At 43.5% G+C, this 27,620-nt stretch overlaps 1 protein-coding gene across 23 annotated transcripts in view; it reads left to right on the top strand.

Annotated features, from left to right (window-relative positions):
- PTPRF (protein tyrosine phosphatase receptor type F) overlaps positions 1-27,620 on the top strand; it is a 384,390-nt gene that overhangs the window by 131,440 nt on the left and 225,330 nt on the right. For 21 of the 23 annotated variants that reach the window (XM_065071624.1, XM_065071626.1, XM_065071648.1 and 18 more), the window contains one exon: positions 1,401-1,562. In XM_065071624.1, coding sequence (XP_064927696.1) covers positions 1,478-1,562 — 85 coding nt within the window. In that variant the 5' untranslated portion in view covers positions 1,401-1,477. Of the gene's footprint in view, positions 1-1,400; positions 1,563-18,994; positions 19,147-27,620 lie in introns of those variants that run through there. The other 2 variants (XM_065071642.1, XM_065071637.1) reach the window with 2 other exon arrangements.

The raw sequence follows: 27,620 nt of genomic DNA, 5'->3' as shown, positions 1-27,620 counted from the left end.
CATGATCTGCTGTTTGGCAGCACAATGTGAGGTAAATATTTGCCTAGGTAGATTCTCTTGAGATTTGTCGCGGATTTCCCTCAGCACTATCATTGCTGGCTTCTTTGAGCACTATGTTTTTGTCAGAAGTAAACATGTTCATAACATGTTATACTTCCTTTAAAAGCTCCGTGGTTCTCAAAGAAGAAGATACCTCGTCTTCCAAAAACCCAGCAAAATGCAGTAATACCTGTGTTAGAACAGTCTTGAACATGTTTTTGAAGTGTCTGACAACATGAATAAGAATGGTGGGTCGTGCCAGGTACAACCCGTGCATTTGCATATACTTTGCTTCGTGGGTACTCGTGGGTTCTGCTCAGGCTGGCATCTGCCAGCATGAGATGTTTTCACTGTTAATGCGTGTTGCCAACTTTGGGTAACTCTTGCAGCTTGGTGAACGAGAATCTCATCAGCTTTTGAATGACTCCTGAGCTTGCGATGCGCTGCCCAGCGCTCAAAGAGGGAGCTGAGTGTGGTCACTTTGAGGGAACGGGCCTTTCTGGCTCCTTCAAAATCTGTCTTAACAGGCAGGACTTGGTGAAAATAAAATTAGTATCTTCTCATGAAAAGATAAAGAAGGGAGTTATACAGAAATTGCATTATTTTTAAATACCTGCCTTATTTTTGGTTGGATTTCAAGGAATTATCTGTATGCCTGTACCCAAGCAGATGCCCCAGTTAAGCTGATTTCCAAAATAATTTGCTTTTTTTGGAGAAGGAATATGCAATCCTCAATGCTTTTAGACAGTCATCTCAGTTTTTGGGAGGTGGAAGATTAGGTGTGTGCTTTAGGTAAAGTTTCTCTTTATAGACACTTTTCTTAATAACCTTCTGCTGTGACTCTGGTAGCTCTGTGACCTGACAGCTGATCCAGTTCAGCTTCGGTTTCTCCTCCTTGGACCCGTCGAGACTTGTCTGGTGTCTACCAGCCCAGCTGGGTGGGCCAAGCTAAGCTTAACGCTTAGTTTAGTGCAAAGCACCTTACAGATGCAATCAAGCATGTCTCTCTTGGGCAGGTGGACAAGGAAGAGTTACACGAGCTTAATACTATTTCTTGTATTGTAATGTACAACTTCAGAACTGTTATGAATAAGAACAACAAAAGGATGTATCAATAGGCCATAACAGAGTCTGGATATGAAGATGAACTTGGATATGAGCTTGCTTCTATGCCTCATGACCCTTGAAAACAGCTTATTGGATTTGGGACATCAATGTGGAGCTCTACTCCTCAAGCAGGAAAAATAGTTAAATTTAATTTTAAAAGTATTTGTAACAATGTCTTTACAATGTAGCTTGGTATATGAGCAGTTAATCTGTGTGCCACATTGATAATTTCCTTTCATCCTCTTGCTTTGCAGGAGTAAGTCTGTGTCTGTAACACTGGATGTACTGACCACTTGCCTCAGACTGAAGAGGACTTGCTCTACTTTGGAATATGGTGCCTAACTTCTGCGTCCCAGTACTCACTGTGCCAGCAGCCATCCTCTGCTGCTTGATGCTGCCTTTAGCAGGAGCAGACAGTAAGTAATATTCAGTTTTGGAAAGCCTGAATACCTTGCAAAATTTATTTCAACAAATATTCAGCTTTTTTTTTTCTTTTCTGGAAACACTTAGGACTAAGGGGTAATGCCCCTCCCATCTTCTTTTCCAGTGTGCTCAATGCAGATAAACAGTATATATGTGAAGGGGCACAAGTAGAACTAAAAAAGCGGACAAAATTTATTCAAGCACAGGAAGAACTTCTGTAGTAGTTGCAAGATCAAAACTTGACAATTTGTTTTTACTGTGCGTGGATGAGTAAAGAAAATTGTGGGCAGAGAAAGAGAGAAGTATTGGGGTCACAGTAATCCCTGTTACTTTATTTTCCTTGTTCTTTTACCAGCTCTTGTAATTTGTGTATTACTGAGGCATCTCTACTGAGTCAGCTGGTGACTGAGAGCTGTTGGGGAAAGGATGCAAATGTTTTTACCTTCTGGTGTAGCTCTTCTGTACTTCAGAATTGGAGCTGAATGTTTTCTAGTGGTCATGCTGTAAGCTGTTGTGTCGCTGCCTGTTGTCCCGATAGTCTCACAGTGCTGCTGTGACCGGCTTTGCCCCATCCAGGCCAAGGACAAAGCTGTGCACAAGATGCTGTTGGGGACAGACAAGAGCAGAGAAACTTTACTCATGGTGGACTACTGAAAATACCTTAAAGTGAGAATTTCCTATTGAACGACTTAGGCAGATTGCAGGAAACCTTGTGGGTTCTTTGCATAGTCTTTGTTTTCATAACTTGTGTGTATTTGCCAGGCTGTCCCCAGGTATTTGTGCAGCCCCTCTCCCCTCTTTTTTACCAGTAAGTAATCTTTCAGTGTCCAAACATTTGCACATTTGTTGCAGGCTCTGGCAGTTGTGAACATTCTGTGCCTTTGAAAGCACGTAGGTCTCCTGGGACACTCGAGTTGGAGCAGAGAGGTGGCCGTGATGCACCTCCTGAGCTGCCACCAACCATCTGGTTCTCATTCCAGTTTTAGTCACCAGGCTTATAATTAACATGTAATGTTGTGAAAGTTGGAAGATCTTGATACGTGCTGGTGGGTGCCTGGCTGGATGGAGAAAACAGACTAGGGGTCCTAAATATCCTTGACTGAAAGGGAAGGAGTAAATTTAGAGAAGCTGGAGAGAAAAGTGAAGGATGGAGGTGAAGAACGATACAAATTCACTATTCTTGTTGTCACCAGGGATGACTTGCACAGGCAGCAGATTAGTGTGTAGTCTGTATGAGTCTGAGCTCCCCGGTTAAACCGGGGACAGCAGCTGTCTCCTTCCTCAGCTTTCTTCCCTGGCTGCTGATGCTGCTTGGAAGATGCTTATTCAGATCACTTTGTCTACACGTTGTAGCCCATTTTGGAGTCTGGCACAGAGAAGTACATGTTTAATGTTTTGAGGTGTGTAAAAATTCCTTGAGGTTCATTAGATCCTTGAGGTTCCAGATCCTGCGAAGGCAAGAAGCGTCACTCCATCAGGCGTGCAGAAGCTGGTGGAGCTTGAGATGTCCTAGGACAGTTCTTGGCGTGAGGATAACTTACAAAAGACATGGTTTGCTAATTTTGTGGAGTATTTCCACATGCTTAAATTTTAACAAAATTGGCTCTGTTTCACAGGCCCAGATCCAAATATTGGTGTCTCAGATGTGGGAAGCTTCTGTGTTGAGAAGCAAACGTATCTGTATGTATGCCTTTTTCTCTGGTGCAGGCTGGCTCTGAATTACTTTCTCCTAATCTGGAAGGCAGATCTGGAGGACAATGACCTTTTAACTGCCACAGCCACCGTGGATTAACGGAGGGTTTCCCAGGATGGAAAGTGTTGCTCTGTGTATGTCAGCAACTTAACGCTTTTCTGTTGTCTTACCCCAGTGGATCGTGCCACGGCCTCTCAGTGGCAGGGAACTGTGTGAAATGACCGGCTCTGCACCACCACAGGGGGAAAAATCATCCCCAAACCCTGCTTATTTAATGTTCTGCCATCAGTGATGAGGATGGGCAAGATACGGTAGTGTACACAGCATTGGGGAGTCCTGGTTCAGGACAGCAGTGAAGGGCAAGGGGGTAGGTGTGATGCACACCGGAGCTTACTGTTAAAGCTAGGGAGGGATGCTGTGAATGGAGCACCACATATGCACCCTCTTCAGTTTTTTGGTCCCCTAAGCATCCTGTTGGCTCTGGTCAGAGACTATTTAAATGGATTCCTGATGCAATATGGCTGCTCCTGGGATTTCATGGTGATTCTTCCATTCCCCTATTGCAGAGCTGCTTGGGGACGGGTAGGCTACACATTTGAAAAACATTCCTACACTTCCCTAATTAAAAGCAACGTGGTAATGGGAGAAGGGTTATCCCTGGAATTCCTGGAGTCAGCCCCCAGAAATACTTCTTGTAGGAACAGTGAGGATGGAGGGCAGGGAAGGAGGGCTGTGATGAGCATCCTGCATCCCTGCAGCAAGGTGCTTGGGAGCACCCGCAACCGGGGCTTCCCTACCTTCCCCGCCCACGCTTCGGAGCTGCTGTTGTCGCAACACATTTCAGCATCGCTCCTGTAGCTTCCTGACAATTAGGCAGCTGGCAGATAGCTAGACTTTAACGCCTGAGATAAAACAGATTGAATATTGTATCGCCTAGCGAAGTTAGCACCGGCCGTGTGCCGCGGTGCCTCTCCCAGAATTGAGTTCATAGGAAATGTGAATAATGTCAGCGCTCAGGAATTGAAGGGGGATCAAAAGGTTAAACGCGAGGCAGTGTGTCAGGAAAAGACGGGCTCACTGGGAGCCTCCCTGCCGGCAGGATGGGATGGGAACGGTGGTTTCCCATCAGCTCCAGCGGGGTGCTGGGAGGAGAAGGTGACTGGGAAGAGGCACGTGTGCCTGAGCGGTGGATACAGAACTGCTCATTTGGCAGAAAACACTTTCAAATCCTCCCCGGCTTTTACAGACTGCAGTAAGAAATTATTAAATTTTCTCTGTGATCTGACTGTGTTTCTGTCAGGGTGACCCTGGTTCCATTAGAGCAGCTCGGAGCTGATTCAGGATGGCTGTTTTGTACTTTCTGCCTCGGCTTGCCTGTGTGTTTTTTCTTCTTTATGCACTCTGTGCTTCCCTGTCTGTCAGCTTTTGATTGTGCATGGGAAAAACGGCTTTGCAGATTTCATTTAATGTTCAGTTCAATTGTCAGCTAAAAGATGCTCTTTTCCAGCTTTTGGAAATATGTCATTTACTCTAATAAAATAAAAAACAACAACAACAAAAAAAATCCCCTCTCAAAACAAAATGCAGAGAAAACAGGAAAAAAATCAATACTGTAATCAGAAATCATCAGCAATGTGTTTTGTTGTTGGCTTGGTTTTTTTAAAAATTAGGCTTTGTTTTTGAGGTCCTGGACACAGGTTCCATTAGCCAAAGGAAGAGACTAGTTGACCCAGCCAAAGTACTTCCTAACTGAAATAGTCTTGGTTGTCTCACACAGAATTTCACAGGGCTTAAGGAAGAAAACCACTTCAAAAGTGACCTTGTAGAAGGAAAGAACTAAGGCAGTATTAGGCCAACTACGTGTGAAGTGGTAAACAAACAATTTGCACCTTTGGATTTCTAAAGATAGAGCGAACTTGGCTTTTGTTGAGGGGATGGGGAAGCTTGCTGCAGTGAGCTGGTGCTGGTGAAGACAGGTCTCTGGCTCTCACCACCTCCAGTGAGCAAGGACCTCAAGTCTGAAGTGTCTCGGGACTGCCCTGTCCCGTGTAAGCGATAGTCACTTTATATTCAGAAGTTATGTGTGTCGTACAGAATTTTTTTTCCCATCAGCTATGTTTCTTGGATGCTAATTGGGTTGAGAGACACATTAAAAAAGAAAACAGGAAAGCGAGGTGTTGATACTGGTGGTGGTTGAGAAACGGAATACTATTGATGCCATTTCTGCTCTCACCGCTCAGGTGAGCTCTGTTTTCCTGGGGATTTGGCATCGCACCTGAGCACGTCCAGAGGTTTTGGACTGAGCGGCACTGGAGTGTTTGTTATGGCACTTGGTTCCCCCTGTGCCCCAGCTCTGCAGTTACTGTTCTGTGGTCCTGGGACCGGGGAATGATGTGGCAGGTTTTGACTCCCTTCTTTGCTTCATATCCTGAGCGATGCCTCAACTACAGCTCAGTTCAATCACAGCTGCTCTGGGCCGCTCTGCGGGACAGATGTGCTGTTGTGCCCTGGAAAACAGCTGCTTTGCAGCACCGGACAGAGGGTTGCATCCCAAAAGCTGGATCTGAGGCTTCTCCGCTGGTGCCTTGCATCTGTTTCTGTTGCGTGGTTTCTTTGTTTGCGTGCCTGTCCCCAAATTCTGCACGTAGTGATTATATGTAATTGGTATGATTGGATCCAGGTATTGCAGCATAGGTAAACACTAATTTTCTACAATTCCACCTTGACTAGCTTGACAAATCCCATCAGTGAAAAGAACATGTGAAATATTTTTCAGGAAAACCCCTGTACCTGTGGCATTTGGGTTGCATCATTAAGGGACAGGTTGAAATATTAACCACACTTATGCGCATCTCTATTTTTGGTGTCATATATATATATATATATATCTATATATCTATATATCTAGAGAGAGAGAGTGGTATACATGGATTCCACACTTTTCCTTAAAATGTGTAAATGCTGCCTGCTTGTAACTGAGTGTTGCAGATACCAAGGTAGGAGGAATGTTGTGAGAACACCATCTTGAGAGTAGATAACAGATCTTTTTCTGCATTTACAGCCGTGCTCCTTTTAGCTCCAGCACTTGCAGGAGTCACGTGAGTTTGTTTGGGTAGCTACCTACAACAGGTCACAGCATCGTCGTTTGTCTTTTTTATTTATTCATAAAGCCAGCATCACTCATCAATCAACATCAGCCGCTGGGTCAGAGGTCCAGCTAGCTCCAGATCCCTTATCAGCAACGGTTAGTACAAAGATCTCTGGAGGATGTAAGAAGAGCATAAATATATAGTGATCCATCCCTGGTGTCATCTTCTTGCCTTCAGTGATGGTGGCTCCTGAGCCCAGGGAGGTGATGCTGCAGCTTCAGACAAGCTCACTCTGGGTTTTGCTCTCAGGCAGCTCTGAGAATATTGTCGGTCATCAGGGACACCCTGGGGCCGGTGGTTTGCCTGAAGACCACCGCGTAGGCTGTGACTTTTGCCTCTACACCACAGCTCTGCGTTGAACCCACGTCGTGCTGCTCGGCAGGACTGAGCAGCCTCACCTGCCGCTGGCTCAGCGGCGTAGCCAGAGTTACTCTATTGCCTTCACAAGGGAGTTGCTGTGTTTAAGTGTCCGTGTAAGTTATCTGGCACAGCAGAACATGTTAGGGGGTTGATATATTTAATGCACGTTGAGAGAGAGTGTGCTTATTGGCTTGGTGATCTAGAAAAACAGTAAAACTACTTGCTTAAAATTTTATCTTCAGTGTAGATTCATAGGTTTTAAGGCCAGAAATCAGATCAGTGCAGTCTTCTACTCTGACCTGCACAGCACAGGCTGTATAATTTCAGCTAGTAATTTCTGCATCTGCTTTTAACAGCTGTGGATGAGCTAGCACGTAGCTTTTAGGAGGCTATCAAACCACGATGTGAAGACTAAATGGTAGAGAATTTACCCGTCTCCTATGTGATCTGTAAAAATGGCAAGTAATCATTACTTCTACAAATCTGTATTTATTTCAGGCTTCGTTTATGTGGGTTTTGGGTTCAGACACTGGATGTTGTAACTTGTGTCAGCTAGGCTGGAGACTCCTGCTATTTAATGAAATCTCCCCAAGAAGCAAGTTAGAGTGTAGGAGTTAGACAAGTTCAAAGTTTGTCCTTTTTGTTGTAGAAACAGATATTATTTTTATAGTTTTTCACTGTTCTTCCAGTCTCTTCGGTACGTTTTTTTAAAGTCAAGGGACCAGGACCAGGCAGAGAAGTGGCCACATCTTGCCGCAGTACAGTGGCCCTTTACCCCTTTTGCTCATAGCATTGAGCTGGGAAACATGGGCCTCCATGGTGACCTTTAAATCCCTCTCTTGGCCTCTGGTTCCCAGGGTACAAGCTCCCATTTAATTAGTGAGACTTGTGTTTTTGCTCATGAATATCTACCCTTAACTACATTAACATGCGTTTTGCTGCATCCCAGCTCATCCGGTCATCTGAGTAATTCTGTGCAGGCAATATTCCGTTGCTGTTATTTTATTAGCTGACTGCTAATCTGGGTAAAGCTTACCCTCTACTTTCCAAATCTAGTTGCATTTATCCATTTTCAGAGGCTGCTGTGAATATTTTAAGGAAATATTTAAAATATCCTATAGTAGTGATGGTAACGCTCTTTGCAGATGAAAAGAAGTGTCAGGAAACTGATAAAATAATACGGTTTGTTGTAGTAGTAGTACTGACATCAGATGAGGAAAAGTATGAGGTCTGCTGGAGCTTTCAGTGTTTCAGCTGAGCAGTTGTAAAAAGCAATGAAGTGGCAATAGGGATGCTTTTTTTGTTTCTTTGATTATCTGTGCATTATATTGGTGCTTCAGAATGATGCTGTAATATAAGATGATCAAGCTCATTTTCGTGAACAATCAAGAGTATGAAATTGGTTTGCTCAAAATGTTAGTCGATCTTTTTTGATGGTGAACATGTTTGGTTTAAAAAGGGGGGAAAAAAGCATCTGTTCGTGGATGGGTTTTTCTCTAGTAAAATGTGTGTCTCTATGTATCAGTAGCTGAAAAGCAGTGGTGTACTTTTAATTGAATGCTGTATTTAGACCCTTGTGAGAATCAGTGCTTTGTCTATTCCAAAGACAAATCTCATTTATTTTGTTGCTGTGAAAACACTGTAGGATGTTTACTGAAACTTTTAACTCATAGAAATGTCTTTTGCCTTGCACACTTTACTGACATATGATTACTGAATCAATCCAAAGCACATTTTATTGTGGATGATGGGTTTACATTTGTACATGAATTGCAGCCTGCAATGCTAGACCTTGCCCTGAGTGTCAGTTACGTTTGTGCTTTCTCTGATGCATCATAGCATTGAGCTTTCATAATAAGGCACGCTGTCGTGATATTAAAAAGAAATAATTACAGAATATACTCAATTTCATGTAGTACAGGCTGGAATGAACTTGCAGTACTGCTCTGCTTTTTAGTTGGCCCTTCATTGCATGTGTTACTCATTATTTCAATTTTTTTTCCCCGGTAATTAACTGTACAGCTTCCAGGAATGCATTTTGTGAAACTGGACTGAGACGTGTAGATAGTACCTGGTCAAAACCAAAAGCAAATGGAAATGCCACCATTTTCCAATAGAGGTTTGTGGCACCACGGGTGACTGTTCTGAGTTGGTGCTCTGGATAAAGCCAGCATTCCAATAAGAGGTTTGGACTGGATTTGTCTCTTTTGTGTGTGGTTACTTACTTGAGCTGATACCGGGTTCTCTGGAAGTTGCCATGTTCTCATAGAAAGGACCATAATCACTCCACTGCTGGCACTGTTTAATATTCCAAATTTGAAAGGAAGATTGCATTCAGGGAATTATTTCTGCTTGCTTCTGCTATTTTTTCTTGTGTTTGTGGCTGGTGTTTTTTTGTTTGGTTGGTTTTGTTTTATTATAAACTCTGTCTACATGTGCTAACTGTTGGTTCACCTCAAAGGTGAGTGGTGAATGCCCTTGCAAGTAATTGCCATGCGGGGAGGAGAAGACAGTGATTCTTGAGTCTCTGTAACTTAGGTGTCAGAGTGCAGAACACCTACATGTTTTCTTCAGGTTTATTTTTAGCCAAATTCACTTCAACTGTTTGTGCAACTACTGTTGTGTTACTTCCATTAAAGGCTGTTTTGAAAAAGGGGTTTTAAAGAGGCTGGGAAATATTCAGTAGCTTTACTTCTGGAGGTCTTTTGCCCCTGAAAAACTCTATTTGTAATAAATATTTTGAGTCTTGGCACGAGCAGAACTGCACCTGGCGGGTGGGACGGCTCCTTTTCAGCCTCTTGTCTTGTCAGACCCAGTCAATGGCTTGTGTGGGTGGGAGACGGGAGCATCTCATAAGCTCTTGCTGTTGTTGTGGGGCTGTACAGAAGGCGGAGATGCCGCTTCCTTTGCTTTCAAACTTCAAACTGACGTTCTCTCTTTTGAGTTAAATGTAAGAGTTGCCCTGCACTGGTTTCAGAAAGGATTTGTATTGTAAAAGCACACATAAAAACCAGCTTGAAAGTGAGAAGGCGGCTTATAGGTATATTGTGCTTAAACAGTGTTTAATTTACAAGATGGAAGGTTCATTGAAAGAACTGTATGACGAGTGGTGAAAATCTTGTGAAATGCCAAAACCAGTTAAAATATTACATGATGAAAGTGATTCTGTATTTTAATCCTGTTTAGCATCCAACAGAAGTTCTCTGTAGATTCAGGATGCAAGAAAAGAACTTGTGCATTCACCTAGGTTTATTTATAGGGCATTTAATAAACGTGGGGGGAGAGGTTGGGTGCTAGCAGGGGGAATCAGTATAATTTGAGAGGAAAACAGAAAATACTTTCATATTGCCATGTAAAGGACTGGGATGCCTTGTCCTGGCAGTGTTCTCATTCTTGGCATGCTGACTACAAAGAGCTTAATGTGACTCTTGGGAGGATGATGAGGGTAGTCCAAGACCTGGAACGGCTCCCTTTGCTCCTGTTTGCTAGAACAGGTAATGGGCTTGGCTGTTGACTTGTCGTTTATACCTGCTGTATATAGACTTTCAATATGTTTTTTATGTTCATCACACACAGTTTAGCAGGGGTTACGCAAAGTTCTTTAGTTATAACCAGTTGTTTTCAGCTTTTTAGGTGTTTGTTTCATGGCTGAAATATGCCCTGCTTGGTCTTCAGCCAAAGTTCAAGCTGGGGGGCTTTATTTTATGAGTTGGACGTTTGGTTTTTGGATCTTTCTGCAAAAATAGTCTTTGGATGCTCTTAAAAACAAAGAGAGTGGAAAAACACGTTTCTACCTTGTAAAACAAACTGTGGTGTTATTCGTAGGTCTCAAGTCTAAAATGTCCATGAAAACATTTGACATTACTACAGGTGCGCTTCAATAGTCAAGAGAAAATGGAACGTGATTTGTGGAAGGGAGTGGCCCATAGCAAAATAAGCTGCTGGATAATATAAGGGGGATTTCATGCTAAGTCATTAAGCGCACGTGAGTAAAGGATGCTGTCGGAGCTTGTGTGTAACTAAATTGCCCTTATATTCATTCCGTGAATGTAGCCAGAGCTGGTTTCGTCTCAGCCGTTCGGAGACCCAGAGGCGTTCCTCTGGATCCTGCAGCATGTAGCCTGTAACGTGGGCAGGGAGAATTAATCCGCATCGACACCACGGAGTTTGCGTGCTGGTGCATTTGTCTCTTTCTTGAGGCACTTGTGTAAATAGAGCATTTTCTTTGTTGAAGTTGCTCTGTGGTTCTACTGCAGGCCACAAGGGTTGGGACTTGTCTTTCTTGGCGATGCCTCTTGAACCTTGATTCTGCCTTAGTAATTGCATGAAATATTTAACATATTTAACTGCTTAAGTTTGAGGGTTTTTTTCCTTCAAATGCTAAGATGTGCCTCTGTTCCTATGGGTGCAGAGTTGTGTGCCTTTATTCTAGGAGCAGAGTATGATTTTGGGTTTTTTTGATGTTAAGACAGAGTCCCTGGGAATACGTATTTTTCAGTCAGCATCTATGCACTGCTCAGTGTCTTTTCAATTAGACACACAGCCTTCTGTTGCAGATAAAGCATTTTTTTCCTGAGACAAATTTAGCTAAAATTTCTGGCATCGTCTTTAATCTGTAGTACATTGCATGGTAGCAGTTTCCTCTGTAATTTTGAGGAATTTGAGAAACCCCACTTAACATATAAAGAGTGATATGCAGTATGCCACATGGTGTTCTCCATGTTTATGTCAAATTGTGGAAGGGACTATGAATTATTTTGTGTTGCAATCATCGCTGCACTGCGTCAAACTCAAGGTCTGTTTGTCCCAGAATTGCCCCAACTTAAGCCAACAAATGCCACATGTTTTAGGGAGGTGCAAAAAGAAAGATCCAATAGTCTTGCCTTTTCTCAGCCCACCCAAATGAGTTCCCATTTCCTATGTAAAATTATAAATGGTTGTAAGAAGCTGGACTTCTGTTACTGCTTCCGTAAACATTATTAATTGCAACAAGTCTAAATATTGTTATATCCACATGGGCAAAAGAATAATGCCCAACATAGATTTGTCAAGGTCAGATCAATCTAATTTCCTTTAATGACAGGATAACAGGCTTTGTGAATGGAGAAGCAGTAGATGTCATTTATCTTTAGTAAAGCTTTCAGTGCTCCCTCATGAGATTTTTTCTTGTGAAACATCTGCTCACAGGGTGGGTATTTGGCAGTTTGGTAGCATTCAGCATTTGCAGTAATGATCTCTCTGATAGAATAGAGAACATGCTTATTAAATTTGCAGGCAACAACAAGCTGGGAAGAGCTGCAAGCATGTTGGAGGACACCATTAGAATTCAAAATGATCTTTACAAATTGGAGAAACTGTCTGAAAGGATGCATGTCAGTAAGGAGAAATGTGGATAGATGTTTGAAAATAGGAGTAATCAGCTACATAAATACAGAATGAGAGACAACTGCCTAGACAGCTGGTATACAGAAAAGGTCTTGCCAATGCTAATGGATCAGAAACCATAGAAGAGTCAACAGTGCCATGCTGTTTTGAGAGGGACAGACATCACAGTGATATGCAGAAATGAGGAGTACCATCTTGGAAGACACCTTAGATAGTCTTTTTACTCTGCTCACGTTGATACGGCCTCTGGTGAAATAACATCTCATCTTGAGCATTCTGCTGCCTGAATGGAAGGACTAATTGAGGAGCACTCAGTCCTCCCTGTCCAGTGCTAGGAGGAAAAATAATGTGCTTGAACTGCAGCTGGCAAGTTCAGGTCAGGCACTAAACAATGCTGGCTGATATAAAGGATTGTTGAGCACCGAATTGAGAGTTTCCGGAGGAATTTCTGGAATCTGCTATACAAACAGTGTTCCCTCATATAGGTTTTGAATGGCCAGTGTTATTGCTTAAATGGAATGTTTCTTTGTCTTTATTTATGAGCCAGGAAGGTACAGGCTGTCTTCTCTGGGTTGCCTGATACTCTGATATTTTTATCCTGTTCTTTTTCATACTCCTCTCAAGTGGCAATCATTCTCTTCTATCTGACTTTGTAACTGTGTGAAAGTGTTTTCCAGGCCCTTAGTCCTCTTCAGTGCCCTTCTTTGACTTTTTAGCTCTCCTGGAAAGGAGTTGATGGGGAGAATACAGGGGAGACTATACCATTAACAAATGAAACTTAAAAACATCCTCTGTATGTAGTTTCCTCAAGAACCCTCACAGGTTTGCTATCCTTTTACCCACATCTGTGCACTGACTAAACATCTTCCAGCTGCCTGGATGTGAGGTGTGGTCCACCTTCTGAAGCCGTATGGTAGTTCTGGGGGTTGGTTGTTTGTTTGGGGAGGGGGATATGTGCGTGTGGTTGTGTTGTGTGGATTTTGGTGGTGTGTTCGGCTTTTGTTTGTTTGTTTCTTTGTTTGTTTTTCTTCTCCGTAGGTGTTACATATTTATCTGTAGGTAATTGTCTGTCCACTTTACCACCCTATACGTGTGTGCACAGGTCTGTGCCTGAACTCTTCTGGTCACAGGAGCTCTGCTGGCCAGGCAGCTGCTGCACCAAGGCAGGAGTTTTGGTGTGTGTATGGCGGTTGCTGCCGTGATGCACAAAAGCCTGTCGGTCATAGCACCAGATTTCTCTGCTGTTCTTCAGCGTTTGTCACGTATTTCCGATGCAGTTGATGTGGTTGTGCCAGGCTGTATAACAGCACATCCCACAGCACAGCGGGTTGGAGGTCCTGCCCATCACACCGCCCTGGGAGAGTGATGCTGCTTGTGGTCCAGAGCACCACTGACCAGCAGCATCGTGCAGGGTGCATTGAAATGGCTTCTGGCAGCTAAAAATGCTTTGCGAGAGAAGTGCAAAGGATGCTGTAGGTCTTGTAAGACCTGACTAAAATCTGTCATAATGCCTATTTGTGTGTATGAAAGGGAAAATGTATAAAAAATTTGTGTGTGTAGAATACTTTTTAATGTCAACAGTAGTGGAAAAGAAGGTGTATAAGGTCTTTTTGCTTCTCCCAGTAGTTATTCTTCCTATGAATTACTGTGCATCTACCCATAGACCTCTGTCTGGTGGATGGAGTCCTAAGACTGTATGGGATGGAACTGCCTTGTGCTTCATATTAAAAGATTGTGCTTAACTCATTGAGTATTTGTTTTGGATAAGAAGTAGTTATTTGCCCACCTAAGCTTTTTCTTTCCTGGGTTTCATATAAGAGCTGTGTGCTTCTTGGAAAGTTCCTCAAAAACATAGAGGAAATATGTCTCTTTAATGAATCAACATGCAGGCCATTACATGAGTTCCCGAATTCTGGAAACTCTGGCCATTATGTTGGGATGTTTTTTGCAGTCAGACTTTGGCTTCAAACTGCTATTATTTTTCACAAGACCAAGAATGAAGTCTGTTGCCTTTTATGAATAATAGAGTATGGTAATATCATAGCTATATATGCAGACTCTGCAGACTGGCAGCACAGCTGCTAAGCGTTACGCTTTTAAAATATGTACAATCTTTTGTCAACAGAATTAACACCAGGAACATTACATAGTTTGTTTCTGCATCAGGATGTTTTCTAGGGAAATTTAATGATGACCCGTTCTACATTTTGACCTTTAGAAACATTTTTTCTGAGTCCTTGCACCTTCTAGCGAGTTGAGGAGATTCTCAGATTGAGACGTGTGGAATCCTAATGGCCAACCTGACATTTTCTAGGCCTGGCTGGATACCTGGGCTTGATTAGTTTTCTAATGTACCTGCTCTGCCAAGCTGGAGAGGCTCACACACTCTGCAGCTGAGCTTCCTTTAAAGTGATTGCACTTTAAACCTCGTTCTAATTAAGAGGGGATGCTGTTCTGGTAATGGAAAGTTGTTTTATTGTTTCTCTCCCCTCATATGCATGCGAGTGGAAGTGTTCTAGGAAAGTGTTATCGCTGCTGTTTTTGTAGTTCTTTCTTATCTTCCATCGGTCTTCATTTACCAAAAAAAAAGTGAGAAATGCAGCATGCCCAGCTGTCTGAGGGCAAATGTGAATCAGCAAGATAAACCTTCAGAGGGTGTAATGGGCCTGACTACAGACGATCCTTTCGTGCTTTCCAGCATCCTGTGGCCTGTATCGTGTGCTGAACCACAGGCAGCAGGAGAAAAAGGGTGGAAATACAGCAAAGAACCCACGGCAGTCCATCATTTTGGTGCTGAGAAGGGAATGATGCATGATCAGGCCACCTTCTTCTTTTTCGGCTCTCCTCCTACCTGTGGAGTGGGGAAATTGGAGATAAGACACAGAAAAGTGAGAAAGCAAGAAATAACGAGTAAATGTGAAGAATATAGTAGATTTAAGTTTTCTGTCCCTCACCAGGAAAATGCTGGAATGGGCTTTGGAGTCCTGCTGCTTGAGAGAACCTGCAGACAAGTGCTCTCCCAAAATGCCCCAGCGGCTCCTCGGGTGTTCTGTGCTCCAAGAATCACCAACATTAGCAGATCGCTGATGATGTCTGTGCTGGCAGAGGGTCCCAGAACTGATTTATAGCATTTGTTCAGCTTTCAGTGAGCAGCAAATGTGTTGCTTAATTATTCATGGCAGCTGTATTATTGCAGGAAATTAAGACATCAAGGAAACAAGTAAAAACTATTACTGAATATAGCTATAAACAAGGTAAGGTGGAAGGAGATGCAGGGGGACAGCACTGAAATGTTAAAAAAAAACACAACAGGCTCAGGAATGTTTCATGCCTTCTGAAAATAATGGGTTAAATTCCCAAATCTTTAAGTGATCTTTCATAGTACGTAACGAAATATTCTATTAGCTAACAAGTTGGGTTTAATTTTTTACATTTGTCATCTAAATTATCACATTTGTGAATGTGTGAAACCTTCCTATGGCTTCTTTCAGCGTATCTGCTTTCATAAAGACACAGTTCTCTTTATATCTTTGACTTTCCTTGGAAGATTCGGCATGTGTCCCCATTCAGTTTGTGTCCCTGGGTTTGGTTCTGCCTGGAGCCGTGGTGTGAGATGCTGCTGCAGAGAGTGGGACCTGAAAGTCCAAGCTGCTGATGTGAGATTCCATTGTCTGAAACCATGCTGCGGCTTTATTCAGAGATGTATTTGCATGTGTTGGTCACATCTGCTATGAACCTGTCCTCTAGCCTGCACCCAGTGCCCCATACTCACCTGGAGGCCAGAGCTGTTGGCTTTGGGGAGCACCAGCACCTTCTTGCTCATCAAGTGGCACTAGGACGTGTCTCATGTTTTTCTGCTCTCCTTTGTGCATGTTGCTCACAGTCGCTCCACATTCCCGTTAGCTTTCAGCCTGCCAGATTTAATGACAGTTTTTCAAGTACATAGGCAGTAACTGACCAGTACTTATTGAGAAGGAAGTGGTTTAAAGAAAACCTTTTCAACTTCTCTTTTTATACTAGAATTATTAGCTTTATTAAAAAAATTATGGGGACCGTCTATTAAGTTTGTGTGTAACCCCAGGCTTTCAAGATTTTCCATTTCATTACTGTTTATAAGCTCATTATTTTGGTACATCTGTAGTAATTTTGGAGCCCTTTACTTTCTAACTTCAATTATGTAGTTTGCAAAGTAATAATATTATGAGTCCTGTTATGGAGGACTTTGAGCAATTTTAAGGCGAACAAATGGGTGATTCAGCACCATATCACAGAGAGTGTGTCTGCAGACAGGGTAGCCCTTTCAGATGTCTTTTCTGTGGTGCACATATGCAAAAATCAGTTGTCATTAGTCATAGTCTTTCAAATTTAGTGACAAAATAGCCTCGTCTAGTTCAGTTCCTATGATGGGAGGTGTTGGAGCCTATTTGCAAACTTAGACTATTTGGTGTTCAAATCTAGGAGACAAAAAGAAAATATTCTTTAACTAGTCCTATAAGATTGATTTGCCTTGTTCTTGCAAGCATGGTGTCTGTGCAGCACATATATGAGCATAACATATGATAGGAATTGGGCAAAAAAGAGATCTTGCAAGAATCTGACACTAAATAGTAAGCATTGAGGAACATGTTCCTAATTGGCTTTTGTGAAAAGCTTGCTGTTCTCTACACGCACATCTCAGGATCGCCCAAACAGAGCTTTGCTTGCAGACCTAATCAATTGGTTCTCGAGCCATTTAGCTTTTTTAATTACTCTTGTCAAAGTGAAAATTATGCGAAAGGACTTGACTGTGCAATTAGCTGCTGCACACTTTTTGCAGCAATAGTGGAAAGACAATACCAAGTCCCAGAATAGCACTAGATATAACCATAGGAACAAATCTGCTTCGGCAAAGAGATATTCTAGTAACTAATCTGAATGAAAGATAATTTATTTTTTAAATATGCATATATTCACAGATGCAAGCAGAAAAGGCTGTCTGTGTTAGCAGTGCCTGTCCCCAGCTGAATGGCACGTTATCACTGGCTGATTTCTCTCTGATTTGAGGGCCCTGCTCTTCATACGCAGAGGCTGCTGCTCTGCACACACTCAGGGCTGAGCATGTTATAAGAGGTGCCAACCGCTGACCTCTTTGCTGCCGGGGGTGGTGTGCATGTGGCTACATTTTAGGAAAAAAGGTTCATCTTTTCCTGTGGTGCAGCCATGGTGGGTTTCTCCTGTGGGCTGCGAGAGCCTGCTTAGTGCTCATTCAATGATCTATAGATCATCTGCTCAGGCAAATTATATCTCTCAACAGCTTCACACTAAACTAATCTAGGCTTTTAAAAAATAAATACATGAGGCAGTGTTTATGAAGTGCTCCCACTTATGAAGTGGAGCAGCTGGAGCCTGAGAAATGAACCCCATTTACCAGCCTGGGTGTGTGTTCACATCTCCCCTCCGCTGAGCTCTCCCACCCAGGATGATCGTCCATCCACACTGATGACACCCAGTCACAGTGGTGGGGATGGGGCTGTCACCTCTGTGGTCAGTGCTGCCTGCGTTGGGGGAACCTTGCTATCTGATCCGTTTGGTACCGCTGCCCCTCAGAGGGGGGTTTTCACCAACGTAAAATGGTGTTTTTACAAATGTGATAAAAAATAGACTGTGTTAAATCGCTGAGCCAATGGAACGGACCTGTGCCCGCTGCGTGCCGACTGAGTGATCTCTTTTTCCTGAGAACAACGCGGTGAGGGCAGCTGAACAAATCCTGGTACTCGTCCTCCCGTGTTTGGAAATGCTTAATAGATTCAAAGGCTCAGAATTTTAATGCAGCTCTTTTCTGTATTGATAGAGGTCTTTGAAGTCGCTCAAATGTTTTACTGAGCATACACGCCAGGTTTTAAGTTATTTGTAGCAGCGTACTTGATGATTTCTGATCTTCATTAGGCTGTGTACTGGAAGGTCAGTCTGCACGCATACGTACATGCCTAAAATCATTTATTCTGCTGCACCTGAATGTGTTACTAGAAGAGGAAATAGCTTCTTTTAGATAGTGAGTAACAAATAACATTTCTCCCAAGACATAACATTTTTACAAGGAGTCAAGGTCCAGGACCATACATGGCCAGGATTTTTTTTCCCTGGAGATGCCGGGGCCAGACCCAGCAGCACCGAGAGATCTGAACGCAGGTGAAAGGGCTCAGAAACCAGCAGAATGCTTTTATTGGGTCCGAAGTAGTCAGCACATCCACTTCTGGTTTTGGATTACAGCTAGAGGCAGCAAGATATTATGAGTATAGAAAGTTACTTTTGATTATGCAGCCTGCGTATGTGTGTAAGCCGGCTACAGTCAAATCAAGGAAACCAGCACATTTCAAGCGTAATTGTGTTTTTTGAACAATTGTAGAACTCTTAAGTATGTGATAGCAGCTCCTTTTTGTGTATGATACAGATTTCATTCATTGCATGAGACAGAAGGGCTTTGGGAATGAATGGTCTGTGTGTGGGGAAGGACACTGGTGGTGTGAATTGCTAGTTTTTCTTCCTAAGGAAGCTGGAAGGAGTGTAATGAATGGGACGTGGGACTCTGGGAGGGAAAATCCCGTGTTTAAAGCATTTTTTGATGTCCCGGAGGTTTGAATTCCAGAAGGCACGGAGATACCCCAAATTGTGAAAGAGTAAATTTTAAAGGAAAGTGATAAAATGTAACCTAAACACAGAAGCTGGTGCTACTCGAGTTACATCACGAGGTTTACTGAAGGGACAAAACCACATATTGTTCCAAATTGTCTCTAGAGTGTGCCGTCATGTGAGTGTTAGTGCAGAACCTTTGGAAGAACAATCAGCAGCTTTCTGTTCAGAGACTTGAAAAAAATACGAAGAGATTGAAACTGGGCTGTGAGCATCTAGTTTTTAAGCTGCAGTAAGGGTGAATAGGAGGGAAAAGCTGCATCTGCCTGGGGAAGCTTAAATACCTTTTGTCAACACGTTTGCAGATGTATCAACTTACAGGTATGCAAGAAATGTTTGCATTTTTGAGCTCCAAGAGGTGCTTGAGACGTGCTGGTCTCCATATTCACCTCCCTCCTCCCCCTTTGCTTCTTGTGATTTTACATTGTTGAAGTTCTTTGGGGAGTTATGCTTTGTCCCTGCAATCATTTTTAGATTATAAATGATTTTTGTAAGCAAGTCCTCTTGACTGTGGATCAGCCATCTCTGTAAATTATTTGGTGGGATACTGAATTTGAAGTTTCTTCATTGCTTATGACAAGATGTTTCTGCTGCTGTCATTGTTGATGATTCACAGCTCAAGTGAAGCGCTTAGCACTTCAGAAAACACGTAACACAGGCAATCCTACTCATAAAGTCTTTCTATCCTTAAAAAAAAGGCATAGAAGAAAGGTCCCATGAGAGCTGTGGTGAATTGTGTGAAACGGTGTGTGAGGCCTGACTGCGGGATTGGCTCTGAAATGTGGAGGGGAGGCAGGGGGACCTTCCTCATTCTGAATTTGCAGAGAAGTCGGAGATAACTAACACATGTCTGTAATTCCTTTGTTTTTTTTCCTGATCGTGTGTGTGAGTGGCCAGGAGAGTTTATGAACCAGTTAGTTTGTGGGTGTGCGTGGGGACAGGGTGCCTGTTGCAGTCCCGCGTGGTTTGGTCCGTGGTGCTTTCACAGCCGGGCTCACAGCATCGTATTGTTCCTGCCTTAACCGTGGGATATCTGGGTGAATGGTTAGAAGGAAGTGGAAAACGAAGAGGCCTTGCACTGGTTAGAGGAACAAAAAACATAAAATGGAGTATTGAAGTACCGGCACCATCTGGATGTGGCTGATACTGTGCTCAGTGTCTGTGTCAGAGCAAAAGGGGATCCCTATTAAAATTATGCAGACACAAACCTTTTGAGGTCAGGAGGGAGGAGTGGCTGGCTGCCTAAATTCCCGCTGTTTTGCCATTACTGATGTTTTCCCTGCAAGAAGCTTCAATGAGGAAGCCTGACAGATGGCAACAAAGGGAGCAGTGCAAACAAGGGCACTCCTGCAAAATAAACGTTGAGCTTTAACTGTTTCACTGGAGTGTTCAAAACACATGTAAGAATTTGGGCAGAACTACACAGGCATGTTACAGCGGTTAGGTGAAATTTCAGGAAAAAAGCCGTGGCGGTTGTTTTTTCCCCAGCCAAGCTGAATTCCAGGGATGCCACCGAGAGCAGCTGCACGCCCTGAATGCTGATGGGCAGCTGGTGTTGGTCGCGCTCCCCCACCAACTTCCTCCGTTGTTCAAGAAAATTCTCATGTTCTTGTTTCGGGCATCGCCATTATAGGAGTGCGTTTGCAGCTGTACGAGTTCAGCGGAAAGGAACAAAGTCATGAATGAGCCGGAAGGTTTAAGGGGGTGGAAAAAATCTGGCTGGTTTGGGCACGTGGTGTTTGAGGGCTCTGTACTGGCAGACAGTTGGGGCTAGAGAAAATTCACAGAATCCCAGAATGTCAGGGGGTGGAAGGGACCTGGAAAGCTCATCCAGTGCAATCCCCCCATGGAGCAGGAACACCCCGATGAGGTTACACAGGAGGATGTCCAGGTGGGTTTGTATGTCTGCAGAGAAGGAGACTCTACAACCCCCCTGGGCAGCCTGGGCCAGGCTCTGCCACACTCACTGAGGAGAAGTTTCTTCTCAAATTTAAGTGGAACCTCTTGTGTTCCAGTTTGAACCCATTACCCCTTGTCCTACCATTGGTTGTCACTGAGAAGAGCCTGGCTCTATCCTCCTGACACTTACCCTTTAGATATCTGTAAACATTAATGAGGTCACCCCTCAGTCTCCTCTCCAGCTCCAGAGCCCCAGCTCCCTCAGCCTTTCCTCACACAGGAGATGCTCCACTCTCTTCAGCATCTTTGTTGCCCTGCGCTGGACTCTCTCCAGCAGTTCCCTGTCCTTCTGGGACTGAGGGGCCCAGAACTGGACACAAGATTCCAGGTGTGGTCTCCTCAGGGCAGAGCAGAGGGGCAGGAGAACCTCTCTGACCTACTGACCACCCCCTTCTAACCCACCCCAGGTACCATTGGCCTTCCTGGCCACAAGGGCCAGTGCTGGCTCATGGTCACCCTGCTGTCCCCAGGACCCCCAGGTCCCTTTCCCCTACGCTGCTCTCTAATAGGTCATTCCCCAACTTATACTGGAACTCGTTTTGGGTATCTATTCCGGGTTTTGGTTGGGTTTTAGATCTTTGACTGCTTTTGGGCTCATGGAACTGTGGAGGAGAATGGGGAATCAAAAGGTTTGTTGCTGGAACTGGATGAGGTAAATGTAAATGGAGGAAATTTTAGATAAATCGAGGTGATCATGATGTGGGCTGTTTATAGGCTTGTGTCTTTTACATCTAAAGCAATGTTGTAGCTGCTGTGCATTTAAAAACACTTAAGGTTTGAGTGGACAATAAAAATGTGTGCATATGTTCTTCCTTCTCAAGTCTCAGCATTCAGGATATTCAAACCATGATTGTGGCTTTCTTCACAAACTGCTTTACGGAGATCTCCACAGCATTTTAAAATTAAACCAAGACTTTCTTTCCAGTATTTAACCTTCACTAGGGAGACATGTTAAAAAAATACTCTAGTGTGTGTTTCTGCAGGTATAAATTACATCATTTACATTATAAAGAGAAAGCCTTTTTAAGTCAAAAGCAAAAGGAGGTGGAGTAGAACAGTGAGCTTCTGCACCTCCACCTCATTACCTGATACTCCGAATTCTGGCTTTCTTACACTGGTTTTGTGCTAGTGCTGTGCCAGCCATGGGTTCAAGCTGAATTTCTGCTGCGTTTGACTGGTTTTCTTTGTTTGGAATCACTGATGTACTAATGAATGCAAACTCAATTTAGACCCTCAGAGGACCTTCCCTATTGCCTGTTGCACGTTCGTCTGAAACGCTGACAGAGAAACTAATCTTTTATTTTTCAATATTAAAGAACAATAACGGGTTATTTAACACTGGATAAGAAAGAGGCTTCAGCAAGCAGTGAACTTCAGTGAAATAGTGAAGATATTTCTGTGAGCTGCTCTACTTCAAAGCTTATGGAACAGGATTTCTGTGCCACGATGTGACCTCTGCAGCACTTCAAAGTGACGGTGCTTTGCCCATCAGCTCCATGTTTTTACTTTGACTAGTGGTGTTCTTGCTTAAACCACAGAAAAGAACTTTTATCTAAGCACTTTCTTGGGAAAACTTCAAGTATACAGACTTTTGAAATCAAATGCCACAAATGTATTTCAGTTTCCGTATGAGCATACTTGGCAGAAATACAAGAAACTTGAGTATAGGAGACCTTCTTAGGGAAGAAACTCCTTTTTGGTGGTTTCTGCAAAACTAAACACATATTACTTCAGGAGTATTCATTTGTGCTCTTTTGTAGTTGTTGCATGCAAACTTACATGTTTTCGATGTATCACTAGTGTTTTAGCACTCTTACTCATTAAGGAACTCTGTCTCATTTGTACATGTGGGTTGTATTTCTGTGTGTTGTGTTATGGAAAGTGAGAGCAATTTATTGTCTCTGTTAATGGGATGTGTGATCTGGATCAAAGTTCTCTGGAAACCTCCATAAACTCATAACAGCCAGCCTGTTATCAGTTAATGCCGGCTGCTATCAGTCATTTTCCCTCCAGGAAATGAAAATGTTCAAGCATTAGGTCAGGGGCCTGATGCCGTTTCCTTCCCATTCCTCTCTTATCTCCCTATTTCAGTCATGTGTTGTTTTACACTGGACACACTTTGCATGCTGTATAGGTTGGGGTCTCAATCCTGTTTGCTTCATGGGGATTTTTTGGAGTTGGTGAGGTTGGTTCAGCCTTAGGAGCTGCTCCATTTTGGTTGGAAGTCCCCTTTGTGGTGGACTGCATGGTGGGGTTTTCCCTTCTCCCCGTGTCCTTGGGATCTTCAGCCGTCGTTGCCCTTTCCCCAGGCAGGGCTGCATGTTAAAATGCCTTGTTTCACACACGAGTAAAACCTTTGGTAGCCCATCTGTTCTCTTCCTTGCATTTCAAGGAAGATTTTGATTTCAAAATCAAACCCAGGAGTGGCCGTTCAAGGGCTCCTGCTTCCTAGAGACCCATTTTCCCCTTGGAAAAGCCAAGAAAAGTCTCTAGAAGCAGATGTGGCTCCGGTGGCCCCGCTGCAGCTGGGGGGTGGATTCGGCTTCCCGCTCTGCTTTTGGCTCGCGGGGGGAGGCAGGACTTGGCAAGGATGCTCAACATGGCACAGACTTTATTTGTCCTTCCAGACGTGGGAATTAAAATGCCTCAGCGTTTATGGAGGAAGGTAGTTACCACAGCTAGTTACAGTTAGTCTCCTTATGTTGATTCGCTTATTTTTTTTATATGTTTTCAGCTGTTGCTAATGAATTTAAGAAACAGATGAGTAATTTTTGCTTTAATTAAGACTAATCTTGCCATTTGAAGTAATATGTTATTTTTTGCTGTGCTTTTTCTGTTTTAAAAGCTGATGTGGACAAAAAGCAGCTCAATAGACCATTTAATGAAGGACAAAAATGATCAGGTCATGCATTCTCTCCTTGTACTGTTCGACCATAACGTAATACATATCCTGTCATTATTCCCACCCCATCCATTAGCCATCACCGTTCAGAAATAAACAAATTCCCTGCTCCCTTCTCCATTAAATGTAATTTTATAAACTGCATTATAACAAAGCTAACTGAGCTATAAGTAGGGAAAAAAGACCTTAGTTTTCAATGTAAATGGCATAAATCTGATTGTGCAGAGAGGATGTGTGGGAAGGTATTGTTGTTGTAAGGATATTAGATGAATAAATTTTTAAAAAATTAAATCAAAGAACTGCTTTAGAATTCAGTAGTTGCAATCAAGAAGGAAAAGTCTTTTTGGGGAAAATGGAAATGCTTCTCCTCCTAGAGGTGCACACTGAAAAGCAAGAGTCAAAAATGACAGGTTGCAACCAGGGTGATAAAATTGGTTATAAGGGGAAACTTTTTGATGGTGTAAGTGGTGCCCAGTTGAAACAAGGGACAAAAGAGGTTTGGGGGTCTCGATTTGTGGAGATATTCAAAGCTCAGCACGACAAGGTCCTGAGCTGCTGCCTTTAAACTCTAAACACTGCTTTGAAGTGAGTGTTTGTCTGAGCAGGAGGTTAGCGTAGCTGACCTGCACATGTCCCTTCCAACTTAAATTATTCAATGCTTCATGCAATGGACTAAAGCGGTTACTTCACATAAGAAATTTGGGATACAACCTTGTTGATGCCGTGAGCTTCTGTATGGCGTCTACGCAGAGCCCATCGCAGCGGGGTGAGAGGTGATGTGTTCTCCTGATACCTCATTTGTGGCTTCTGGAAACACGTGTGAAAATAGGCAGGTGAGTTGGAAATGCAGAAATAAAGCTTTCTGTCTATAAAAGTGGTACAGAATAGAACTAACTCAAATTTTACCTTGGTTTAGATAGTCTTCGTTTTTTTGGAGAGGGAATGAGGGAGATTGTTCTTTTTTTTTCTCAGCATTTTGACCATATTTCCTTTTTATGGGGATGGCAAAAGCTGGTGCATAACATTATTCAGTACAGCATGCGGTATGCTGTAAATCAGTGTTGATCTCTCCTTTCTGTGCTTTGCATTATTTATACATCAGCCTCTACATAATTGCATTTGAATAGTAGTAACTAGTCATGTTTGCCATAAAAATAGAAAATGCATATTTTAGACAATTTCTTTATCTTTTCCCTTTGGGTGTCCCTGTTGTTCTGAACTCAGCTGGACCGCGGCTCCTCCTCGGTCCGTGTTCAGGTTATAGCCGCATTCCAGAGTTACAGACTCCAGTGCTGTCGGGATATCCATGTTCCTCGAAAACTGGTGTTTCTTATCCCGCATCCCAAAAACATTGTGAAATAATGGGCTGAGTGTTGAGCTGCTGGTGCCCCCTCGGGCATCCTTGTGTTTGGTGATCCTGTGTTGTGTCCTGGCTGCTGGTGCCAGGTTTTGTGGTGATACCTTTGGGCTGACCTTGCCTCCGATGGTGGGCAGTCACCCGGCCCCAGTTTAGTTCGGCTCTCACTTGAGTCACCCTGAAATAAAGGTTCTTCCTGTTGAGCAGAGGGAGATGAGCTGATTGTTGCAGGATAGGTGCATGTTTGTAAGAATTCAGTCTTGGAGAATCTTGGAGCAAATTTGGAAAAGAAAATCTGGTGTGATAGTCAAAATGAGAGCTGTGGGCAAGGTTGGGGTTGCTGCAGAGTGTTTGCTCATTAGGGAGGGAGGGCAGTGCTTTACCACAGAGTCGCTGGAGAGCTGTCGACCTGCTTCTGTATATTCATACAGCCTGTTGAACTGAAGGGTCGCTTCAGAGAGCACACGCTTGTGCTTCCATGGCGGCAGTCTGCCGAGTCGGGGTGCCACTCGTGTCCTGACCGATCAGTTTTGTGTCTGTAATTGGCAGGCGGTGATGAATGCAGTCCTTGAGCAAGTTGCTCCTGTTTTTCCTGTGCTTAAAAATGTCAAGTGGACACATTAAATAATGCCCTTGGCTTCCCCACTGTGGTTGCAATAGTGGCAGCCAGTGTATGGCGAGTGAGTCGAGTGGCTTTTTGTCTCATTTCAGCAGCCCACTCCCTCTTAGGAAAGCATGGTAGGTTCTCTGCTAATTCTCTGTTAATGTTATATATATATATATATAATTGTTATTTTTCTTCTGTAAGTCCCTCCTCCCTACATGAACCCTGCAGCCCAAGCTCCCAGCCCTGTGCCTGTTGCCAGTGCTGGGAAGGGGCCATCAGCCTAAAGCTCAGGTGGCTGCAACGATTAGATGTGGGAGCTGATTATCATTTCAGGGGTAGAAGACAATCAACATTACACCTAATTACAAATGTGCTTGTTTAATCTCTTAACATTTCTCGTTTGACCTGTGTCACGCCTGATCCTTCGAGCCTGGGTAAATGGTGTTGAGGATTGCCACCTCCTGTTCAGTGCGCTTTGCTGCCAGCGTGTCTTGGCCATACGTATGTATCTGTGTCAGTCTTCTCTTTTTCAGATTGAGGTTAAATCCATTTAAGGTAAACAGATTAACACATTTTCCCATGTCTAACGTGAGAGCAGCGAGCCTGTCATTTCCCTAAAAGCATTGCATGCGACAGGTCCCAGATGCTGAGTTTTCTGGGCAGCTGTGTTATTTGCTTGACTGGATGGGTTTTACAGCTGGTGTCCGGCTGTTCTTTGTTATGTTTATCTGCAGTCTCTGGGGCTAATCAGATTAGCAGATAGCATAATCTTGCTAAATGTCTGATTCCCTTTGGAGCCCCAGGGTGTCAGCTTTACTGGTCTCTGTGGTTTTGGGGGGGGCTGTGCTTTGGGAGGTGTCAGAGGTCGCTCAGAAGCGGCAGCTGCATCTCCCTGGTCCTGCACTGGAGTCCAATGGAGGCTTGTTCTGGCAGCTTCGGGCAACAAGTGCGTATGTGAAGATAAAGTCAGCTACAATGAGTTAGCTTGGATGATTTGCCTTATATTTTGTCCTTTCCAGACGATCTGTCCTTGGTCCGTGTTTCTAAGTTTTCTACCACAGTTTCTTCAACCCAAGTTACTGTTGCTCGCTTGTGAGACAGAGGCTGTTGGGTTGCCAGAAATGGCACTGGTGGCTTGGGCTGTTCAGAAATGGCAGTTCAGCCCATCACTGTGCTTTCTTCAGCCTGGGGAGCCCTGGTGTGGGCTGCTTGCATCGCTGAACGTCACCGTGAAGATGTTGCAGAGAGTAGGAGTGGGACAAGTCTGCTGGTGGGTTGTGATGGAGCTCAGCTGTAAAGTGCACTTGATGGGGTGGGGAAAAGTAATGGAGATGGGAAGTGAAGGGACTACAAAATCAACTCCACGATTGCAGAAATTGGGGTTTTGGGCATGTTTATGACCTGTCTGTAATGTGTCGTGTGCTGAAACTGAGCACAGCACATCTCAGCCTGAAACAAATTATTTAGTGGCTGCAAAAAGAATCAGTGTGACAGAATTATACTTTTAAAGCACATCCAGCACATGCAATGAATGTATATAGAGTATTCTTCCTTCTGTATAAAATATGTTTGTTTTTTCTTATTTTAAGAAGTGTTTCACCCTATTGATATAGTCTAGAGCTCTACACAGGTTGAAACTCTTGTTTTTTTTTTTTTTTTAAAAAAAAAAGGTTTGGCTACTGGAGTCCAAAGTTGCAAAAGCACTGTTTGTACTGGTAAAGGGTTTTATTGGAAAGTTTTGCTGAATGTGTCCTGTACTAACTACTTCTGCCCTCTGTGTAAACCAGGACACCTTTGTTACCCCTTTGAACAAGCAAACAAAGCTTCCTGGTAGAGCATGGTTGCCTGCATGCACTGGAGTAGCAAGAGCAGGTGAAGCTGTCTCTATTCTGTGTACTTGATCTCTCTTAGCAGAGCCTCCGTTTGCTGTGGACTTGTCCAAGGCAGAAGAAAGCTCACCAAACTGTTGT

The sequence above is a fragment of the Columba livia genome, chromosome 8 (genome assembly GCF_036013475.1).
Source record: "Columba livia isolate bColLiv1 breed racing homer chromosome 8, bColLiv1.pat.W.v2, whole genome shotgun sequence".
Lineage (NCBI taxonomy): Eukaryota > Metazoa > Chordata > Aves > Columbiformes > Columbidae > Columba > Columba livia.
The sequence above is the reverse complement of the archived record's forward strand: the minus strand, read 5'-3'. Positions and strand labels throughout refer to the sequence as shown.